The sequence below is a fragment of the Eulemur rufifrons genome, chromosome 15 (genome assembly GCF_041146395.1).
Source record: "Eulemur rufifrons isolate Redbay chromosome 15, OSU_ERuf_1, whole genome shotgun sequence".
Taxonomy (NCBI): domain Eukaryota; kingdom Metazoa; phylum Chordata; class Mammalia; order Primates; family Lemuridae; genus Eulemur; species Eulemur rufifrons.
Window position 1 is genome coordinate 65,002,293 of NC_090997.1, and position 20,830 is coordinate 65,023,122.

At 36.0% G+C, this 20,830-nt stretch overlaps 1 protein-coding gene across 2 annotated transcripts in view; it reads right to left on the reverse strand.

The window, feature by feature from the left end:
- LAMA4 (laminin subunit alpha 4) overlaps positions 1–20,830 on the reverse strand; it is a 133,744-nt gene that overhangs the window by 24,423 nt on the left and 88,491 nt on the right. For both annotated transcript variants that reach the window (XM_069489006.1, XM_069489005.1), the window contains exons 15-27: positions 20,397–20,493; positions 15,746–15,862; positions 13,966–14,145; positions 11,198–11,337; positions 8,839–9,012; positions 8,042–8,187; positions 7,436–7,598; positions 6,432–6,565; positions 5,793–5,964; positions 3,307–3,438; positions 1,623–1,765; positions 591–729; positions 14–151 (exon numbers count right to left, since the gene is read on the reverse strand). In XM_069489006.1, the coding sequence (XP_069345107.1) occupies positions 14–151; positions 591–729; positions 1,623–1,765; positions 3,307–3,438; positions 5,793–5,964; positions 6,432–6,565; positions 7,436–7,598; positions 8,042–8,187; positions 8,839–9,012; positions 11,198–11,337; positions 13,966–14,145; positions 15,746–15,862; positions 20,397–20,493 (1,875 nt within the window). The remainder of the gene's footprint in view (positions 1–13; positions 152–590; positions 730–1,622; positions 1,766–3,306; positions 3,439–5,792; positions 5,965–6,431; positions 6,566–7,435; positions 7,599–8,041; positions 8,188–8,838; positions 9,013–11,197; positions 11,338–13,965; positions 14,146–15,745; positions 15,863–20,396; positions 20,494–20,830) is intronic.

Sequence of the window (20,830 nt, forward strand, 5' to 3'; positions counted from 1 at the left end):
AACAAATACTTACCCCTGAAGCGTAATAGAATAGTAACCCATTTGGTTGTAATGTTCGGAAATTAAAACCTCCTTCAAAGCCATCAAAGAAAGATATTTTCTGAGTTGAAGCAATGAAACTCTGCCCATTGAAATATGCTCTGCGAGATATCTGTGTGCCAAGAAAAGTGGATATAGTGTTTTTGATAATTACCAAATGCTTAACATGTCAACTTTTCACATATGGAGGGCCTTGTCCGTTAGTTTCTATATAAACAGTTATGTTTCGACTTCTGGTTTATGCTGGAATTCAGGCATAAGCCATAAGCTCCTCTAACAGAGTTTCAGTGTCTGCCCTTCCCCCAGCCTGAGTGATCAATGACACTCATGCAGCCTCTCTGGGTTTCAGATGACCCACCGAAGCAAATGAACAAGTCACAGAAGAGCACCACAAGCCTTTCTAGCTTAGTGATTTTTCTTTCTGCTGGTGGCAGAAAGGAGCCTAAGGTGTACCTAGGATCACAGGGAAACAGAAAACAGCTTTTCCAGCTTTTGAAAGTGATAAGTTTTGTGTCTGTTTATTTAAAAGCTTTTGACTGAATGTTTCTTACAAGGGAATCTTCTGGGCATCCATAACCAACTCCCAGGGTTTCTGTCTGTTCCAGTAAATTGAAATCTTTCTTTTGGAACTGGAAACCCTTCATACATCCTCTGAAGTTGATATCTAGGGGAAGGTGTGCTCTTAGCGCCCTGGAAAAGAAAAGTCAGGCTTCATTGATATAACCATGATAATGAGGATGATGTCACCCTGCTTATGAAGTCTATGGAATTTGTTTTTATTTATAGTCATTTGTAATGACTTTATACTCGTTCACACTCTCATACTTTCTTTGATAAGCACACAATAATGTCTAATCTTTGCCTGTCTAAGAATTTTGTTCTGAGTCAAGCCAATTTGTTTACTTCTTTATAGTTTTCTACAATCCTTTAACTTACATTATCCCATTTTATCTCCAAAACAATTTGGTGAGATTAGGTTGAATCATAGGGAATTGACATACTGTAGGTCAAAAATAGTCAACTCTAGGCAATTTTGCAGGGCTTAACTTATAAAATGAAACTAAGAGACAAGTTATTTTCTTATGTCAAAAGTGGTAAGTTTAGGATTTGAACTGAGGTCTTCAGACTGCCACTAATCCACTTAGGTAATGAACCCATATTTTTGGCATTATTTGCAACACACTAAGGCTAGAGGAATGTCCTAATGTTCCATTTCACATAATCTGCAGCTCCTTGGATAATCTTAAAAATTTGCGTGCCCTCAGATGCTATCGGACAGTTCAAAATAAGTTTAAGCCTAAAGCAAAAGTAAAGGGTCAAATGATGCTTTGCTTCACACAATACACATATTCCACCTTTCCTCTTGCCGATGAGAAATACTGCATCATACTGTGTTCTAAGAGCTCACGAGGACCGGCTGCAGAGGGCCTGCAAGTGCATGAATGTGTGTGCCTGTGTCTGTGCCCGTGTGTAGAAGTAGCAAGTTGGGGGTGTTTAAACCTGTTACTAGCTCTTCCCTGCATGTTGACTACTCAGCCCAGTACATTGCTAGGAGCAAACGGCTACTAAACAGAAAACATTACCTGGATTGTAAGACTTCTGGGGGAGCTCCTCCAATGTATATATCTGTAAAAGGTATCTTCATCTTTTCATTATCCATGCTCTTGATATGTCGTCTGTCAACTACCAAGATCATTTTCTTATCATTGTGGTAAATGATTGAGATCTGTGAGAAATAATAGACAGTAAGTCTTGATCATCTACTTAATAATCAGCTTTTTGAAGACTTCTCTGTATTTTAATTATTCTGGATATAACAGCTGGTCCTCCATGTTCTTGTGCTTGTTTATCCACAAAATGGGGAATGGATTTTCCTTTCTTATAGACATGAAAACTCTTGCCTATTCAATGAGAAGTTCACGTTTCCTGGGGAAGGATGTCTATATGGAGAGGGAGCTGGCCCCAGAATTACTTTGCCTTGAGACCTACTGTTTTCTCCTGCCCCTTCTGAGGGGATTTGAGAAAGAACTATAAGCAGGTGCCTTCTTCTTCTTATTATTTTAACTGCTTCATTGAGGTATAATCAATATGCAAAGAACGGCACATACTTAACATATACAATCTGATGAGTTTAGGCATATGCGAACACCCATCACACCATCCCCACAATCAAGGCCATAGACATATCCAACACTTCCCAAAGATGTCTTGGTTCCCTTTGTGGTTTTTGTTTTTCGTGTGTGTGTGTGTGTGTGTGTGTTATATACTTTTAACATGAAATCTACCCTCTTAATAAATTTTGAATTATTGTTAACTTATAGGCACTACATTGTAGCAGATCTCTAGAACTTATTCATCTAGCATAACTGAAACTTTATACCCATTAAACAAAATTACTCATTTCCCTCATCCTCTGAATTCTGGTAACCACTACTGTATTCTCAAGCAGGTGCCTTCTGGACTCTAGACTGTATGTTACCAGCTGTCATTTTTTTGGTGATATAGTGAGCATTGCTAATGAATCTGCAAAAATGCTAGTCAGACAAATAGCTAAAATATTCTTTTATTATAAATCATCTTTATGAAGGCTACTGATTTTGAACTGGAATGGAAAATATAACCTCCTACCCCTGCATTGTGGTTCGATGTAAAAGACATGTTTTTATATACCTTACTGAATTACATATTGAAAGTATTAATAGTTGCTAATGAAAATGGACAAAATATATTTTCAGTAGATTGTAATCTGTTTCAAGACTAAGGGCATTCTTTGTGAGTTCTCTTTATGAGGCAAACTGTGTTAGTATTTTATAAACTCTGGATAAATGGTTTAAAAGAAAATTCTACATTTATTTATATCTACTCTTGTTACATTTAGTGGGGCTCAAAGGATAAATAAAAAAGGCCGTGTATCTACACTCTGGCATGTTCAACAAATGTATGGAAGGATACTCTAGGAGTACCTTTGTGATTGAGATATTTAAGATTAACAGGAGCTTTTTGGTTAATGAAGCACTTGTAAAGAATCTTTCAGTGACATTTTCTATTAGAAACGTCAATATGTATGACAAAGACATCTATTCTTTTAAAGCAAATGTTTTCCTGGGATTGAGTAGATGAGGGCCCTTCACTTTAGATATGTTCTTTAGATATGAAATTGTTCATCTCATTTATCTCATTTGACCACCTGATTAGATCAATAGATCTAAGTATGAAAGATAAAAACAAAAACAAAAACAAAACCACCCAAACTAGAACGATTCATACCTCATGGTATTTTGCATCATTAATTTGAGCTTTCTTCAACGTGTCTTCAAGATGCACAGGGCCATTGCTGAATCCAAAGTCATAGAACACATGTAGGTAACCATTGCGCATTTCCAGGCTGAAAAACATACTCTGTGGAGAGAAAGAAATTGTAAGATAGGAGCATCTGCTTTTATGAAAGTAGAGTTGTATTTAGCTGAATTTCAGAAATGAAAAGATGATTGTATTCTTTATTATTGAAATTATTTGAAGACTAAGGAAGTCTGATGCCCTTACTATTATGAAATAAAAATGACAACTACTTCCATGTCAGCAATTATTTCTCATACAAATACACAGAAGTATTAACAGTTATTTAAATATTTAAAATAACTATCTTGTTTTTATTCTACTTTACAAATTAATGGATGAAGTTATAAGTCTACATTACTGAAAATTCTTGAAAACAGAATGCAATGTACCATGTTTATTCAACTGCCTAGTCTTTAGGGCAACTTGTGAAAATCATAGCAAGTCAATAGATATGATAGCATTCATTTTAAGATAAAAATTGGCAATATTAAGCAATAATTTCAAGGAATATTGAAAATAATTCCCCCAAATTATCAGAAAATATGGGTATAAGAAAAAGAAGGCCAATTCTGTTTTATTTTGAGACACTGGATTTATGTAAATAAATATGGAATTATTATGCACTTGGACCACATAATGTTTGAGAACCAAAGTAATTTGCTAATACTCAAGTAATACCGATCAGGTTTGCTTGTTTCAGAAGATAGCTCATAGATAAAAGAGTTCAACTCATTTCAATAATAAAGCATTGTGGTAAAGTCCCTATTCTATAGGAGGTGCTCTCCTGAGTGGAGTTTGTATATTCCTGAAAGTGTGGAAAACAATCCACTGGGCTTTAGGAAGAAAATATTTCAACTTCTATATATATCCATTTTAAAAATCTAAAATAGAGAAAGACACTAACCTTTTAATATTGAATACAAGGGCCACTGACTCTAGGCTTTCATTTCATCCTTTTGTTAGACTTTCATGGCTTCCCAAGAAGGGTCCACACTTGAAGGGTTGAAGGTGGCCTCCCCCCATCCCCATTTCTTTGCTTCTAGCCTGTTGCAATTTATTGTAGTTTGTATGTGCTTAGTTACATGGGTTTATGGGTGATAAAACCAAAATAATAGAATATTTACATTCATTTTGTATTGAGATGTAGAGTGGTGTGAAAATATTTTGAAACACATAGACACTTGCCGGTTACTTCCTACAAGTTACTAGAAATGCTGTCCATATTTAAAGAGAGTAACACATTTTTCTTTATAAAATGAATTATTCTAAATTTGTTGAATTTTATTTATGATGTCAAATGTCTTTCAGTAGTATGAAAGCTACTGGTTATTTCAAAAAATAAACATACTGTCACATCAAGGTAAGGATATTATTATAACAATGGATGAAAAAGTAACTTTTTTTTTTTAATACAATTATACTGTGGAGAGATCGTCCTTTAAAAAGACGTTTGGAAATTTTTCTACTATTGAGTGATTTTGTTGAAGGAAATAATGTAAGTGCACACCTACAAAAACTCTCACATCTGTACTATTAAAACATTTGTGGCAAGAAATTTTTCACCTGCTTAAAAATCTTTCAAATGAAAATTTTCAATGGCTTTTGAACCATTTTATTAAAGTTCACATATGATACAATATCTTATTAGCTTGCAAGAACTGACATTAGGAAAAAGGAAAATATACCAGTGAAATTGCAAAGACAACCTTAGCACTTGGTGAATGTAATTAAAAACTGTATATGATTTAGTAGGCAAAGCCAATGATATACCTCTTACATTTTTTTTTTATTTTTATGAAGTATCTTGTCCAGTTATGACAGCCAAGAAACCATAGTGTTGAAATAAGCTGTACTTAGGATAAGACTTTTGAATCACTGTATCACAAAGAGCTTAACAAAATTTTCAAAATATTTAGCATATTTAATTACATTGCTCTCACTAACATTGCTATTAAAAATAATTTTTAGTGAGAGAAAAAGGGTTTCTGTATCATTAATAAAAATTAATTTAATTTAATTTCATCTTTATTTTAAATATTTTATCTATTTGTATTTAATCTTTTATTTCATCGTTACATAATTTGCCTTTTATTGCTAGTTTTGAATGTTTCATACCATACTTATATCTGTATGGTACATATATATCACTTATAAATAAAGATGTGTGTGTGGGCGTATTAGTATATGTGTACTATGTATCTAAAGCATGCAGCATGGAGAAATGCATCTCAGGGCTGCTTTTATTTATTGATGTAATTACTTCCCTGAAGAATAAAAAAATCCAATTTTGTTTTCTAAACTAGAATTTCAGTTTGATGGTGTGACACACTCAATCTGGGAAGGTTCCTGAAAATGTGACTAACAGAAAGTAATGGAAATAAAGGAGAATAAGTAGGACTTTTATTTTTACTCACTCCATTGACCATCAGGAGAATTAGGGCGTTGTCAGCTGGGGTTCGAACTTCTATGTCAAAGCGAGTCACCTGACCAAATTTCCCTCTCCTCGTGATGTCCCTCACCACAGCATAACTAGAGCCGTCAAAGAAGTAACTGGCAGCCCGACTCTGAGTGAAGGCCAGTTTATCTCTGAAATGGAAACATGAGGGTCATATGAAATTACAGTTTCTGTCATTCTTTTCAAGTGAGGCCCCTTTAATGCATTCTCATAACATCTTCTGTGGATCTCACAACATTTAAATGAAGTCCTGTTGTCTGCATGGAAGAGATAAAGAAGTATTTACAGGTAAGTTAAATGGATTGTTTTTAATATATTTCTTCTCTATCCTATGTGCCAAGACAACTGAAGTCTCCAGGGACACTCCAGTCTCTGGAATCCAAAATCAAAGCTGCAAACAAGTTAACATTTAATACTTGTGTGCACTCATCTATGGTAGAGAAAAACTGAAGATGTTTTTGTAGATGTTACTCTTATGCAGTTGCAAAACTGATTGCCCCAAAGAAAAGTTTGAGAAACTGAGTACTGACTTGCACGTGACCTGTCTATTGCCCTTGTATGACTGTCAGAGTCTTCAGTACTCTGAACTGTCTCTTACCTGGCACAGGGCACTGACGTAGAGGGGTCCATATTATAGATGTGCTTAAAGTTGTACAAGCTGATCACATCGTTATTCAAAGTGGCCAATTCCAGGCAGCCAGCGAAGCCAGGCAGGTTTAAGCTGGCAGGAAGCTGTGCAATAGAAAAAGTAAAGTCAACTGTCTCACGACCGTTATTTCACCCGGGCATCACAGAACAGACCATGAGACTAATAGCAGGTCAAGGGGATCTATTCCTTGATATAATATCTTTCTAGACCTGAGTTCGTGTCTACTCTATGCCAAATCATTTAGATCAGCAGCTATTTGTCAGTTGTGCAAATCTTAACAGAAAAGGTGGGGTTTACTGACCAAAGACTATGTGCTGGTCATATGCTGGACAGTGAATTCATGACAAAAATCAATCCTCACCCAGCTCTGTGAGGTAGGTGTTCCTATTTTCATATAACGAGAGGGAAAGTAATTCTCAGAGAGGTTCAATCATGTACTCATAACTATTAATAACAGCCTTGAAATTGAAACCCTAGATTGACTTCTTAGCTTGTTAGGCCTTTCCTTTATCAGGTTTCATACTCTGTCCTAGGTCCTCCCCCCTCTGTCATCCAGATACTTTATTTCATGCCTATATTAGTTGAGATAACTGAATTTTTGGAATTGCCATCTGCAAAGCTGAAGACTAGATCCAAATTGTGGTGATACCACAAGGTAACAGACACCCCTGTAGCAGGTGGGGGTAATATCAATTACATATGCATGAGTCAGAATGAAATTAATTGAGCGTTGAGTGGTAGCTATAGCTTGAAAGCATTTGACACTATGAAAATATGGGTAGCATAGGCCAGATTTACACACCAGATTTACAGATTCTGGTTCAGAATTCTACTACCCACTGAGCTGAGCTCTTGATATGATATAAGCCCCTCCCCCAAATCATTATAGGTTTTATGGATTTATAAAAACAATTACTATAGATATGTAACAAGTCAAGGTGTAGCTGGCTTACCTTGAAGTTTGAAGGCACTCCACCAACGTAAAACACGGCGTCCTCGGCGTCCAGGTCCAGCAGGGAGTCGTCTCCTGCAAACTCCCCCTTCTTAATAAACTTTTCCTCTGCGGTGCTACTTAGACTTGGGACTGTTAAAAACACCTTTCCGTGTTTTCCTACCCTGTTGAGATAAAGAATTTTGACTCTTTATTAGTTAGATACTTTGTAGAAAATGCTCTTTTAATATCAAAATGTTAATGTTCCCTCATCACAAAATTGGTGATTTGATTTTGTCACATTAACAAGCATTTATAGAACATCAATAATCAATGGGAAGGGGGAAAAAAGACATTCCATCCTGGAATTAATTCATGGCTTGGCCAGGTAGAAAGATCTAATAATCAAATTGCTATCTAGAAATGATGACTTTTTTCCTTTTCTTTCCCTTTAAGGTATTTAATTAAGGAATATAAGAATTATAGAAGAAAGGAGATCAAGAATAAAGGGAAGAAAATACTACATATAGCACCCACAGGAAGACATGTGTGTGTGTGTATATGTGAATGCGTTCAACAGGTTTCTATGAAATGTGCACATAAGCCCAGGCTCATGGATTTACTTTACCTTTCAATTTTGACAATGCTGAAGTGAGCAGGCCAGGAGCTGACGGGTTTGGAGTCAAGGGGTATCTCCACATCCTTAGTCCCCAAATTATAGACATATACCAGGTTATCATTTTTGATTGCAAGACCCATATACTCTTTTTTGGCCTGAAATGTTAAGAAGTCATTTAAATAAAATTCATAAGTATAATCTTTTCTTTTCATTTCTTTAAAGGATAATCAGCAATCCAAATACGTGGCTGTACCCAAGTGACTTCTGGCCGGAATTATTAGCCAAAGTTCCTGCTTGACTGGGCAGCAGCGCTTCCTTTCCAGCCTCCCTGTGGCAGCGTCAGAGTTTGATGCCTCCTGTGCCTGCTCTGAGTGTGTTCCGGACAGGGAAGCACCAACTGCGGGCTTGTAGAAATGTGCTGGCTGCCAGGAGCGCGCTAATGCCGTTAGGCTCACCCAGGGATGCGATGCAGCCCGACAATACCGATCACTACACACCTTCAGACAGGATTCGGCATCAAACATAACGGGCTGCTGTTATTTTAATGACAGTCTTTGAGATGCTCCGTTCAGACTCATCAAAGTCAGCAGTGTGATGGTGACAGGAAGCAATCCCAGAAACATCCCACACAGAGGAGAAATTACTTGTCCTTAAATCACTCCTTTAATCTTGCCATTAAAATTATTTTTATATTTTGAGTGACCAAAGTGGACATTTTGTTTGCCTAGGTAGCTTTATTTTAGGCAAGAGAAAAAGCAGCTTTCCTTTTTAGTATTGTTCCCTCCTTTAAAAGCTCATGTTCTTACGTTTTTGCTTCCGAGGTACAGGACGAACTGGTCTGCAGTCCCAGCCTGCTCTGGCTGCTTCACGGGAGGCTTCATGTACAGGCTCAGGGATGTGAAGGCCTTTAAGTCATCCACACTGGTTTTGGGGTGCACTTCCACGGCCGACTGGCCATCAAACATCATGGAGACTTGGATCTGGAGTTGTAAAATTGTTTCATTAAAAAGTTCTTTGCAGAAACGGTTCTCGGGTAGGGGCCTCTGAGCTCGACTCTCCTCCATACCTTTCTTTACTTACTTATATCCTTATCTTCTTGGAGAGAAGATTTAAGGCAGATTTACAATACAATAGTTTAAATTTAAAGTGGTGTGAAAGCAAGCAAGAGAAGTGGTGACAAAGTAGGTCCAAGAATGAGGATAAATGTGAATTCTGCAATGAACTATATTCTTGGTTTGGGTGAACTGAACAACTTGAGGGGATACTTGACCAGTTGTATAATTCTCAAGGCCCATAAAATTGATACAAAAACTAATTTTTTAGGAAAAATATAACTAATCTTCGGTACTAATACAGCTAGGACTTTCTCCCCAGGGTCCTCACAAAAGGAGCATGGGGTGAGGCTGTGAGCAACATCCTTGACCACATCTGCACAGTTGGGAGGAGCCTAGACACAGGTTTGCAGTCTTAGACCGGGTTTCAAAACCTAGCTCTGCCACTTGCTCGCTATGTAACCACGAGCAAGTCACTCAACCTTCAGTTTCTTCATCTGTAAAATAAGGACAATAGATTTGTTGTGAGAATGAAATAAGATCACAAGTATAAGGTGCTTTCCAGTGCCTGCCTCTATCATTATAACAATTGTAACGATGAGTTCACTAAGGTACTTCTTACAGTGATTTTCAGAAAGGCATCACAAAAAATTCAGTAAATGATTTTCTAAGAGGCTCAACATAATGTACTGAATTGGTCTGATTCATGGGTGATTTTTAGGGTATTCAGAAGTAGATGGACTGTGTATACTCATGCCATTTATCCAGATATGTCTGAATGATCAGATACATTTACATTAATTTATTATTGATTAATATTAATAATTAATGTAGATGGTCGGTGAGCACAAGACTATATTCCCAAGGGCCTGAAGTGCAGCTGCCCTACGTTGCCAGTTGAGTAAAGACCTGTGCATCTTAATAAACAATCAAGCAGCATGGAGGATTAAAGTCTTATGGTAGAAAGTGGGAGTCTGAGAAGGATGCATGTTTGCACGGAAAGCATTTCACTTTGGGGAACTGAGCAAGCTCCCAACCGGAAAAGGTAGGGCCAATACTCTCTTTAGAAAATAGTTTTAGGTGATTAAGACCCCGAAGTTATACTCCATATAAATAGTATTACAAGAAAGCATTCACAGAAACCTAGATTTTAGAATGTCACTTCTTGATATACCTTTAAGATAAACCTTTTTTGAAATCTTCGCTGGAGGATCTAAATAAGGTAATTTGTTGTGAGAGACCATTTGTCATATGTTGTTTAAAAGTCAGGTATATTTACCAAGAATTATCTCCTTCATTATAAAGTAGTTGATTTATAACTCTTCTTTCTGTCAGTAATTAGGGCCAAATTCTGTTCAGGCAAATTCTAACTGAAAAAATAAAACCATATAATTTGGTTGTAAAAAATGAGGTTGGTCCATAAATTAAAAAAAGAAAAACAAAAAACAAATTAAAAAGAGGTCCAAGAACAAGCCCTACTCTGCCACACTGAAAATGTTAATTGTGTCAGGGCATGTTCCTAGTAATACTGGCTCTAGTTATCTTGTTGGTAGGTTGCTTCTGTATTGTCTCAGAACTGGGGTCTTTGTTGAGTTTATTCAACTTAGCCAGTGTTCAACTCCTCAACCAAGCTTGTGCATGGTCAGTTAAAGCTTCACACAATCTATGTTGTACCAGAGAATTTCTTGAGGAGGTAGAACAGATGGGAAAAATTATTTCATATGGTAATTGCACTAAAACAGCTGTTAAAATAATGAATTGGGGTTTAAATTGGGACTTCATTTCTTTTGCTATATTAGCTTTGTGGACTAGGTTAACTCTGTGGTTCTTAATCCTGGCTACACATTGGAATAACACAGGAGCTTTTAAAAAAAACACAGGCACTGACCCCTTCTTCTAGAGAGCCAGAAATATTGCTTTGAGGTTGGGACCAGGAATTGGTTTATTTTTCAAAGCTCCTCGTGTGATTCTAATGAGCAAATGGGGCTGAGAACTACTGAGTTGGATAATACGAGTAGAAAGGTCCCAGGCTCTGGCAGTTGTCCGAGGAGCCGGAGCTTAGCTTCATGCTCTCACGAACGCTGAGTGACTGATGACTCCCTTCATCAGTTACCTTGCTGGCGACGCTTCTGGTCTGAGCAATGAGCTCGCGAATCCTCTGGATGCTGGCAGAGACGTTGCTTGCAGGCCGCTTCTGCTCAACCGTACGAAGCTGATCCAGGAGCTGAGGGACAACCTCTGTCAGATTTCTTACTGCAGTTAACAAAAATTAACCACTTGAGTAAATATCTCAATATTAAGTACACTTCAGGAATCAGGTGAAGAGATAGCACATGATTAATTTTGGTAGAACTTAAGAAATTATCTTTAATCCTACAAAATTAATAATAAAGCCCAAAGCATAATCAGTTTCTATTTTGTGACATTTATAGTACGTATTGATTTATGAATTGTATGTGGAGCATGCTAATGTACATTTCTAAAGGGCAAGATCCGTGACAAATATATGGATGTTCCCTTAACTGTATAGCACAGATTCTGCTTGTATTTCTCATATAACAGATAAAACAGGGCAAAAGGAATGTTGGGCGAAAGGAGGTGGGAAGGTTGTTTTCCAGAATGCCTATGCACATCTCACGCTGCTGCTGCTACTGTCTCAGCAGAGGCAGAGCTAGATGGAGGAAAGCAGGTAGCACCCAGGAAAGTGACAGTTGTGCCAAGGTGACAGTGGGCAGCCATGGCCTATGGGCCCAGACAAGGGCGAGCTACAAGCAGATCATACTGATCTTTTATTTTATTTTTTTTCCCCCTGGGCCTCCTGCTGCAGAACAAAACAACCTCTGGCTGTTGGGGATGAGGGGACAGCAAAAGAGGAAGTGGTCAGGGTGGGGCACATACTCCCCTTGACCTAGCCTTAATGCAGCTGTGTCCCCAGGCCTGGGGCTGACCTACTTTTTTTTTTAATGCATAATGTACATATAGAAAAAAAAATCACAAGTCATAAGGATATAGCTTGATGAGAGAAACCCAAAACACAGAGAATTGGCATAACTTTTCCCAAAGTTTCATTGACTGAACAGTGGTTCTTAAAGTGTGGTCCCCAGATAAGCAGCACCAACAACACCAGGGAATGTTAGAAATGCAAATGTTTTGGCCCTATCTCAAACCTACTGACTCAGAAATTCTGGGAGTGGGGTCCAGTAATCTGTGATTAACACGTCTCTGGACGATTCTGTTGCACGCTCATGTTTGAGAAGCCCGGGATGAGAGAACAGGTATTTTTCGGGTACTCCCCTACCTAAGGGCAGGACCAGAGTTACTGAGCATGGGCAGGTGTGCAAGAGTGAGCCTCCTACTAGAGACAAACTAAGTGCTGATTAAGGAGACTACATCAGTATGGATCAAGGAAACATCTCTTCTCTGTATTTAGGAAACAAGGTGTTTCTCCAGCACAAGGAATGGAATTAAGTAAAACAATAGCAGCTGTCAGTTTATTACATTGATTCATACAGGGGTAAATATTTTTTGTCTGGCCCACTGACCACAATAGCCATTTTGTAGTATAATAGTCTTTAAAAGCTAGAGGTAATAAAGCATATTTAAAGAATTACATTAAATTTTGATTATGAAAATTTATGTGATGGAGTCCCTCCTGCCCTCAATTCTCCCAGGAAAAAGGGAGTCACCTTATTTTAGAGTCTCTATAAAGTTTCCTATATTACGGTATGCTCTCTTATTTACTTTGTTTTGAACCACAAAATGCTATTTGAGGAAAACACGGTAGACCGAAACAACTTCAATTAGTGCTAGTTCTGGATGCTTATTGAAATCACTTGGTAGCACTGGTTAAAAAAAGGACAAAAAGAAATTTAACACAGATTTAGCAAATATTCCTGAAGCAATGTCTTTATAAATGTAAATGTTAGACATCATGTAAGCAAATATTTTGAAGATAAAAATTTAAAAGCGCTTAAATGAGTGGTTACATGGAAGAACTCATGAACATATACTTAAAAGATGAATATAAAAAAGCTATTTTCCTGTTATGGGAATGGGTGTTTGCCAACTGGGATTAAATTTGGATTAGATTTCTAGTGACAGACAGATCACATATGGATTCATAAAGTTGTATCTTCATTCAGATGCAAGTGAACGTAATACATTATGCAAAACCATATTGGAGAACTAGAAGTTCTGGTCATGATTTGTCATGATATTGATAGACATTGACATTTAAGAGGTTATAAAGAGATTGAATAAAAAATATGAGAATGGAAAAAAGAAAATTTCTCAAGTATCATATGATATTAACGTAACTAAATTAGGTATGCACTAAAATATTTCATTTTCATTGCTGTAAAATTATACATTCAAGTAGGCCAACACACTGTTCTTAATATAAAACTGGACTTATGTTTGGCCATATTCAGTACTTGTTGGTAATAACCTGCCTTACAGGTAAAGAAAAAGCAATGCTGTTTAGTAAAAGCATTACATTAAATTTAGTATTTTTTTTCTTTAAAAAAACCCAGTATTTTGTTAAGGTTATTTACTCTAACATTTGACCTTCTTCCCCAAGGGATCAATCTTACATTGATACAAACGATTGCTACCATTATTTTATGTAGAAAAAATTATGACTCTTTACCAATCTACCCAGTGTTGATTTATGTGAAATACATATATATATTTCACATGTATACATACAGGCATATGCATTGATAGATGAACTGAGAAAATTATTTCTCTATTCCTAAGCTAACTTCTACAATATTCCAATCCAAAACCTAAACGAAAAAAGCTGTTTCTTAACACAAGCTGTGTAGAGTTTAATGGCCAATTCCTCAGGTGGATTCAAAGTGTGAAGTTTCTAAGTGATACCTGCATCTCTAGCAGAGTCCACAGCAGTGTTGTAAGCAGAAGAGTCAAAACTTTGCAGGTTCTGTGACCAGCTGGTTAGATTCTTGGCCATCGGGGCGGTGGCTCGTTGCACCTCCATTGTCGTCTTGTTCGCTTCCGCGGTGATCAGCCTAGACTGACCCAGGCGCTGTTGAGCGTCCCCTGTACACGGAGCACAAGGTCACTCGCTTTGCGGAGAAGCAGCACATTTGTTGGGGAACATTAACTTCCATTTAATCGCTGGGAAACAGACCTCAAATTTTGGGATCTTAAACAAAACTAAGATCTTTAAATATATATTAATTATGGTATAAGTTAAGCGCACAAGAACAGTGTAAGCGGTATTAATGAGTTTGAAAGACTCTAAAGTCTTATTAAAACCATGTGGCTCACATAAAACATTTTCAAATTAAGTGGCAAATAAAAAAAAAAAAGAGTAATAGTATTTCCTCAGGTTAGTGACTTTGTGAGATAGCCATAAAAAATGCATATGAGACTTTAACTCAAAAGAGGTTTGTGTCTGAAATTCACTGTAAATATCACTTTCTTTTTGACAAAGTATTCTTGTGGAACACTTTTGCCATAAAAATGATGCTATATTACAGAAGTTGACAAGGAAAGGTATTTTTTAATGAGAAAAGCAAGTTTCAAGAGAGTATCATTAGTGAAATCCCATTTTTGCTAAAAATCACATATTTAAAATAAAAATAATGTAAGTTCACAACAAAAAATTTTGTCTAGGTAATGGGATTATAGGTGATTTTTCTTCTCTCTTTTTTCTCTGTATTTTCTAATTTTTCTATAAGGATCATGTATTACTTCTATAATAAAAAAATTAGAAATCACTTAGGTGATGTAAATTTTTCTAAAGTGAGGAAACATTTCACTCAGCCTCATATGCTCTGGATTCAGATGAAGGCTGGTTGAATCCCGAATCTGCTTCTTCCTAGCTGCACCTGTTGGAGCCAGTTCCCTAATGTTGACAAGCCTCAGGGTTCACATCAGCCTAAATGTGAGTGATACTCAACCCCCCATGAGATTAAGGCACGTTGAACACTTAGCCCAGCGCCCCGCACACAGTAAGCACCGATAACCAGTAGCTCTGATGATGAGGCTTCCCGGTGAAGCACCAACGGCCAGAGCATTGGTGTACTGTAGTACTGCAGCTACTAGGGTTTGCTCCTTCTAGTAAAACACCCATATTCAGCAGTAGTGTTTTAACTTCCACCATGCTGAGGAAGGCACATCTTCTGCCAATCACATCCTTTTAAGATACTACAGCAGGGCCAGATTAGGCAAAACGAGTGCTCTTGTTTCTCTATTTGGGCTCGTTGGTCTCCCTGCTTTACATAAGAATGATTTGACGTGTAACAGAGGGAAGCTGTTTATAATTAGGGCCAAAGAAATCCAATAACCAAATTAGGGCATGTTGTTAACAAGGAAGGATGTCCGTAAGAAAGCTGTTACCAAACAGTATAAACAGCATGATCCCATTAAAACACACACACACACACACACACACACACACACACGAAAGACTGGAAGAAAATGCTCTTAAATTTAAAGGTCAACCCTAGGTGGTGTGATTATAGCTTTTATATTTACTTTTTTGGGGGTGATGAACATAGGTTCTTTTGTCATCAAAAACTCCATTTATTTATTAAAAAAACCAAGTAAGAAACCATCTCTTCCTTCCTCAAAGGTTTATCGTACACACCAGTGAACCAACGGATGAGACTGAAGCTCTCTCTGTGCTTCTTACCTCTCTCTGCTGCTTGCAGTTGCTTAACAGCATCACTGAGTCTGTTCTTAAGGGCACTCTTCCTTGCCAGGGCTCCACCCACACGCCTGCTGGTGTCAGCCACTGCCTCGTCATTGCCTGCGGAGAAGCAGCAGAAAAGAGTACCAATAGGGCTAAGAGGCCTCAAAAAGTCCATTTCAACAAGGAAAATTCTGATTTGTACCATAGAGTCACCTGCAATATTCTGAATACTCTGAACATAGGTCATCAGTTCTGGAAAGTAGCATTTAAAATTAGAGGTGCAGGATTGCAGGAAACTTGTAACACTGCTTAGGAATGACGTAGGATGCTATAATGATTAATTTCTTTGATTGGAAAATGTAGCACTGCTGTGAGTAATAAGACCTAGCAGCACAATTGGTAAAGACCTCCCCCCAAAAAATCTATAGGATGATGACTGGTTACATGAGAAAAACTTTTTCTTAATTGTTTTGATAAAGTTTTAATTGATATATAGCATACATCTAGAAAAGGCAACCATTACATGTGCACAGCTTCACACATTTTCACAAAGTGAACACAAAATATAACCAGCACCCAGAACAGGAAAATAGAAACTTATTAGCACCCTTGAAGCTCCCTAAGGAGGGCCCTATGATTACCCAAAGATGACCACTTCTGAATTCTGAATTTTACCTCCATCTGTTAGCTGTGTCTGTTTTTAAATTTTATTTAAAAGAGATGATACAATATTATAATCTTTTATATCTTTGTCTTAATCTCTATAGAGTTATAATAAGTCTTGACATCACAGTTTAAGTCTTTCACCTTTGTTTTTTTTTTTTTTTTTTTTTGAGACGGAGTCTCACTTTGTTGCCCAGGCTAGAGTGAGTGCCGTGGCGTCAGCCTAGCTCACAGCAACCTCAAACTCCTGAGCTCAAGGGATCCTCCTGTCTCAGCCTCCCGAGTAGTTGGGACTACAGGCATGCACCATCATGCCTGGCTAATTTTTTTTATATATATTTTTTAGCTGTCCATATAATTTCTTTCTATTTTTAGTAGAGATGGGTCTCGCTCTTGCTCAGGCTAGTCTCAAACTCCTGAGCTCAAACGATCCGCCCACCTCGGCCTCCCAGAGTGCTAGGATTACAGGCGTGAGCCACTGCGCCCAGCCTCACCTTTGTTTTTATTCTTCAAGATTGTCTTAGCTATTCTTGTCTTTTTCCTCTCATTTCCATAGAAATCCTAGAATCGTCCTGTATATATATATATATATATATATATAAATAAATTATATATAATTTATTTCTGGTATTTTAATTGATACTGTATTGAATTTATAGATAAATTTGGGAGAATTATCATTTTTATAAATTTGAATCTTCCACTCAAGGAATATGGTATTTATTTATTCTTCTTTAGATCTCCATTTATTTAAATCTTCTTTAATTTCTTTTAGCAGTATATTATAGTTTTATGTGTATCAATCTTAGCATCTTTCATCAGATTTATTCCCATATATTTGATGTTATTACAAATGCTGTTATTTTAAAAACTTAATTTCACATTGTTATATATAGAATTAAACTGAATTTTTACACATTGAGTTGGTAATGTGGGGTATCCTTGCTTTGTTTCCAATGTTAGTAGGGAAGCTTTCAATATTTCAGTATTAATATGTTCGCTGGATATTATTTTATTATTCTTTATTAGATTATGAAAGATTCCATCTATTCCTAGTTTGCAAAGAGTTTTTTTTAAGTCATGAATAGGTATTGAGTTTTGTTAAATGATTTTTCTGCATGTAGTTAGATGATCATATGAATTTCTCCTATATTCTTTAAATGTGATGAATTATAATTGATATTTTAAATGTTAAACTATCCTTGAAATTCTATAATAAACTCAAGTGGGTCATCATATATTGCCATTTCTATGTGTACTAGATTTGATTTGCTAATATCTTGATTAGGATTTTTTCATTTCTATTTATAAGAGAATTTAGCTTATAATTTTCCTTTTTTTATATGTCCTTATCTGGTTTTTGTGTCTAAGTTTTGTTGGCTTCATAAAACAACTTGGAGAGTACTTTCTTATCTTCTATTTTCTGTAAGAGTTTGTGTAAAAGTGGTGTTATTTCTTCTTTAAATGTTTGTAAGAATTCACTGGGGAAGCCATCTGAGCTTTGAGATTTCTTTTGTGAGAAGGGTTTAATTCATGGTTAAATTTATTACACATATATATGTTCTTACAATTTTATCAGATTTTCTATTCTTTTTGTATCCATTTTGATAAATAGCCTTTTTCTTACAAAATTATTCTTGAAACTGTGCTTGTGGAACAGTTCCTAAACTTGGGTTATCTTTGAGCAAGTCCCAACAGGTCATGATATGTTAATAATATCAGCCAGTAATTCTTTTGTTTGTGCTTTGTTTCTGCTTGTGCTTTGTTTACTTCCAAAGCATTGAGAATCTTATGTTTCTTGACAAACAGCAAAATAATTTTATCACTTCTCATTACATTCTTCTCTTTCTCTGCAATGAGCTCGTAAATATACACCTTCCCATGGTGCATTTTCTCTTTTCTATTAATCTGTCTTAGTATGCTTGGTTTACTGTTATCTTTTCTCCCATACCTGTATATAATGGCTATTTAATGGGGGGGCTTAGTCGATATTGTCACCAAGTACAGTATAACCAAGTACAAGCACTTCTTTTCTGTTCCCTCTGGGTAGTTGGAGAATTTCCCAGAATTCAAAGACAGACTTAAACATGCTTTGTAGTTTTACTGCACCCCAACTCCCTCTTTCTAGTTTCAGTTTTCAAATATTGTGTTACAATGTTTTTACTCTTATTTTAGGGTCTTGTGACTGCAAAAAATACTGTCTGAGAGGATGACAAAGAATATATTTAACTATATTTGGAGGTCTTGATAAAAATAGGAGAAAGAAAATCTATTTCGGGTTCAATGTTTATAAGAAGAAATGTTTCATGAAAAGTGTGTCCTATATGGAACTTATGGTCTTATATAAACATTTTTCATTTTGCAAATGAAGTAGAATATTTCTTTAAAATGCAGCTTTCTGAAATTATTAAAAATTGTTAACTGATACAGATGATGAAGAAAAGGAAAGTTGGGAAATAAAGATTACTAAGCATTGAAAGTCATTTGTAAATGAAGAGACAATAATCTGAAATGATAATGTAATTCAGTAGATGACTATGATTTAATTTGAAAACCTGAAACCAGATCTGCAAAATATTCAGAGAGGCTGATGTAGAGAGATTTATTAGACATAAAGCATGAAACTTTGAATGGATGTCATTCCCGGAATAGAAAAGTTGCTTTCTTGAGGTTCAATAACTCAATAATGACAGGATTGAGAAAATACATTACAAATTATCCAGAAGAATAAAATATTTGAGTCATGACATCTAACCAGAATACGTTAGACCAGAATTTGTTAGGGGTCTTCACAACACAAGAAACAAAAGCTATACATAGATACAGCAATGTTTACTTAGAAATATTTTACTATTTATATTCTAATTCTTTACTGCTAATATTCTAATTATTTTCTAAAGAGTATGGTTAGGACTAGACTCATATAATAAATTAATTAGAATTACATAATAGATTAATTAGAATAGAGAAATTTAGCACTTTTTCTCGCCTTTGCTTACTCAGAAAAAGAAAATAAGAGTTGCAAAATAATTAAATAGTTAAGTATTCTGCATATGAATAACATGAAAAACAAAGTGCATTTATTTTCTATATAGTGGCTCTTAGCAAAAGGAAAAAAGGAAAATGCACTGTTAAACTTGAGATTAATTGCTTTGATAAAACTGTGTAAAGTTTCCAGTTTCAAACCTGGCCTTTGTTTTTAGTTGGTATTTAGAAGTTAGCTAGATAATGAATTTCCAACCTCATTAGTCAATGCTCAAATATCTTTAGAAATTATTTCATTACCTCAGAGATGAGTAATGTTTAGTGAAATTCTCAGTCCATTCCATTGTTTTTAAGGGTAACTCACAAGATTCAAAATTGACTAACATGATTTCACTTTTATTTTTCCATCCCTCTCCCACGCTTGGATGTGCATGCTTTAGCAGATGTAAACACTAGTCTTTGGAAGTACTTCTTTCCATATGGTCATTATGTTTGTCCTAAATACAGTAAACTGTGTAGAACACAAACTACAAGTAAGTACAAATAACCAGATGGCTTTGTGGTACCCTGTCATTCTAATTGACTCTCACAGTGATGGACCATTCCTTTGTGGTAAAAATTTTAAAGGGTCTTCTGAATTGTTCAAGAGAGATGAAATTACGGGCAATATAGTTTTAGTGTTAAGTGTATTTTATGGTATTTTCTCCTTAAAAATTGGTATTTATGATAAGTTTCTATTAATCAGCCTATTTGATTAGCAAGAATATCCACCATAAATATATATTGTCATGTAGTTTCACTACATGGAAGGCTTTTTTTTAAATCACAATTTATTTTAAAATCTTTGTTTTTTTATAACTTGACTCTGAGCAGGGACTATTGATATATTATTCATTGTAATATTATTTATTTTTTTATTCCTAGATTTTGGAACTGTCTACATGTATGAAAGGAGGGAAGCAGCTATAAATCAGAAGGAAGACAGGAAAGTGAAGATATTTACTAGAATCTGCCCTTGCTTGCAGTTCTCTGGCTTGATTGAGGAGGTTCTCGCTTTCATCTTTATGGTAAATGATCTGAGTATCAATCCCACTCACAGCCTACAAAGGAATTGGGTGGAAAGAGTAAAAATGACAGCAGAAGAAATCAGCTTTTCATATTTTTAGGATTTAAATGACACAGTTTATCTGCTAAACACCAAGCAAAATTCATAGTTTCATTTTCATAGCTCAAAATCAAGATCAAATGTGGATATGTGAAAATAAAGTCTTTGGCATTTTCAAGATAAATGTCTTTTTCAGGAAAATTTAGTGAACTTAGAACAGCGTATCCTGGCCAAGGTCCTGCCAAAGTACTTGTCACATAGAAGCTGTTTAGTAAATAATTTTGAGTTGAAAAAATCTGAATGCATGCATAAAGCATCTACTCTATCAGCAG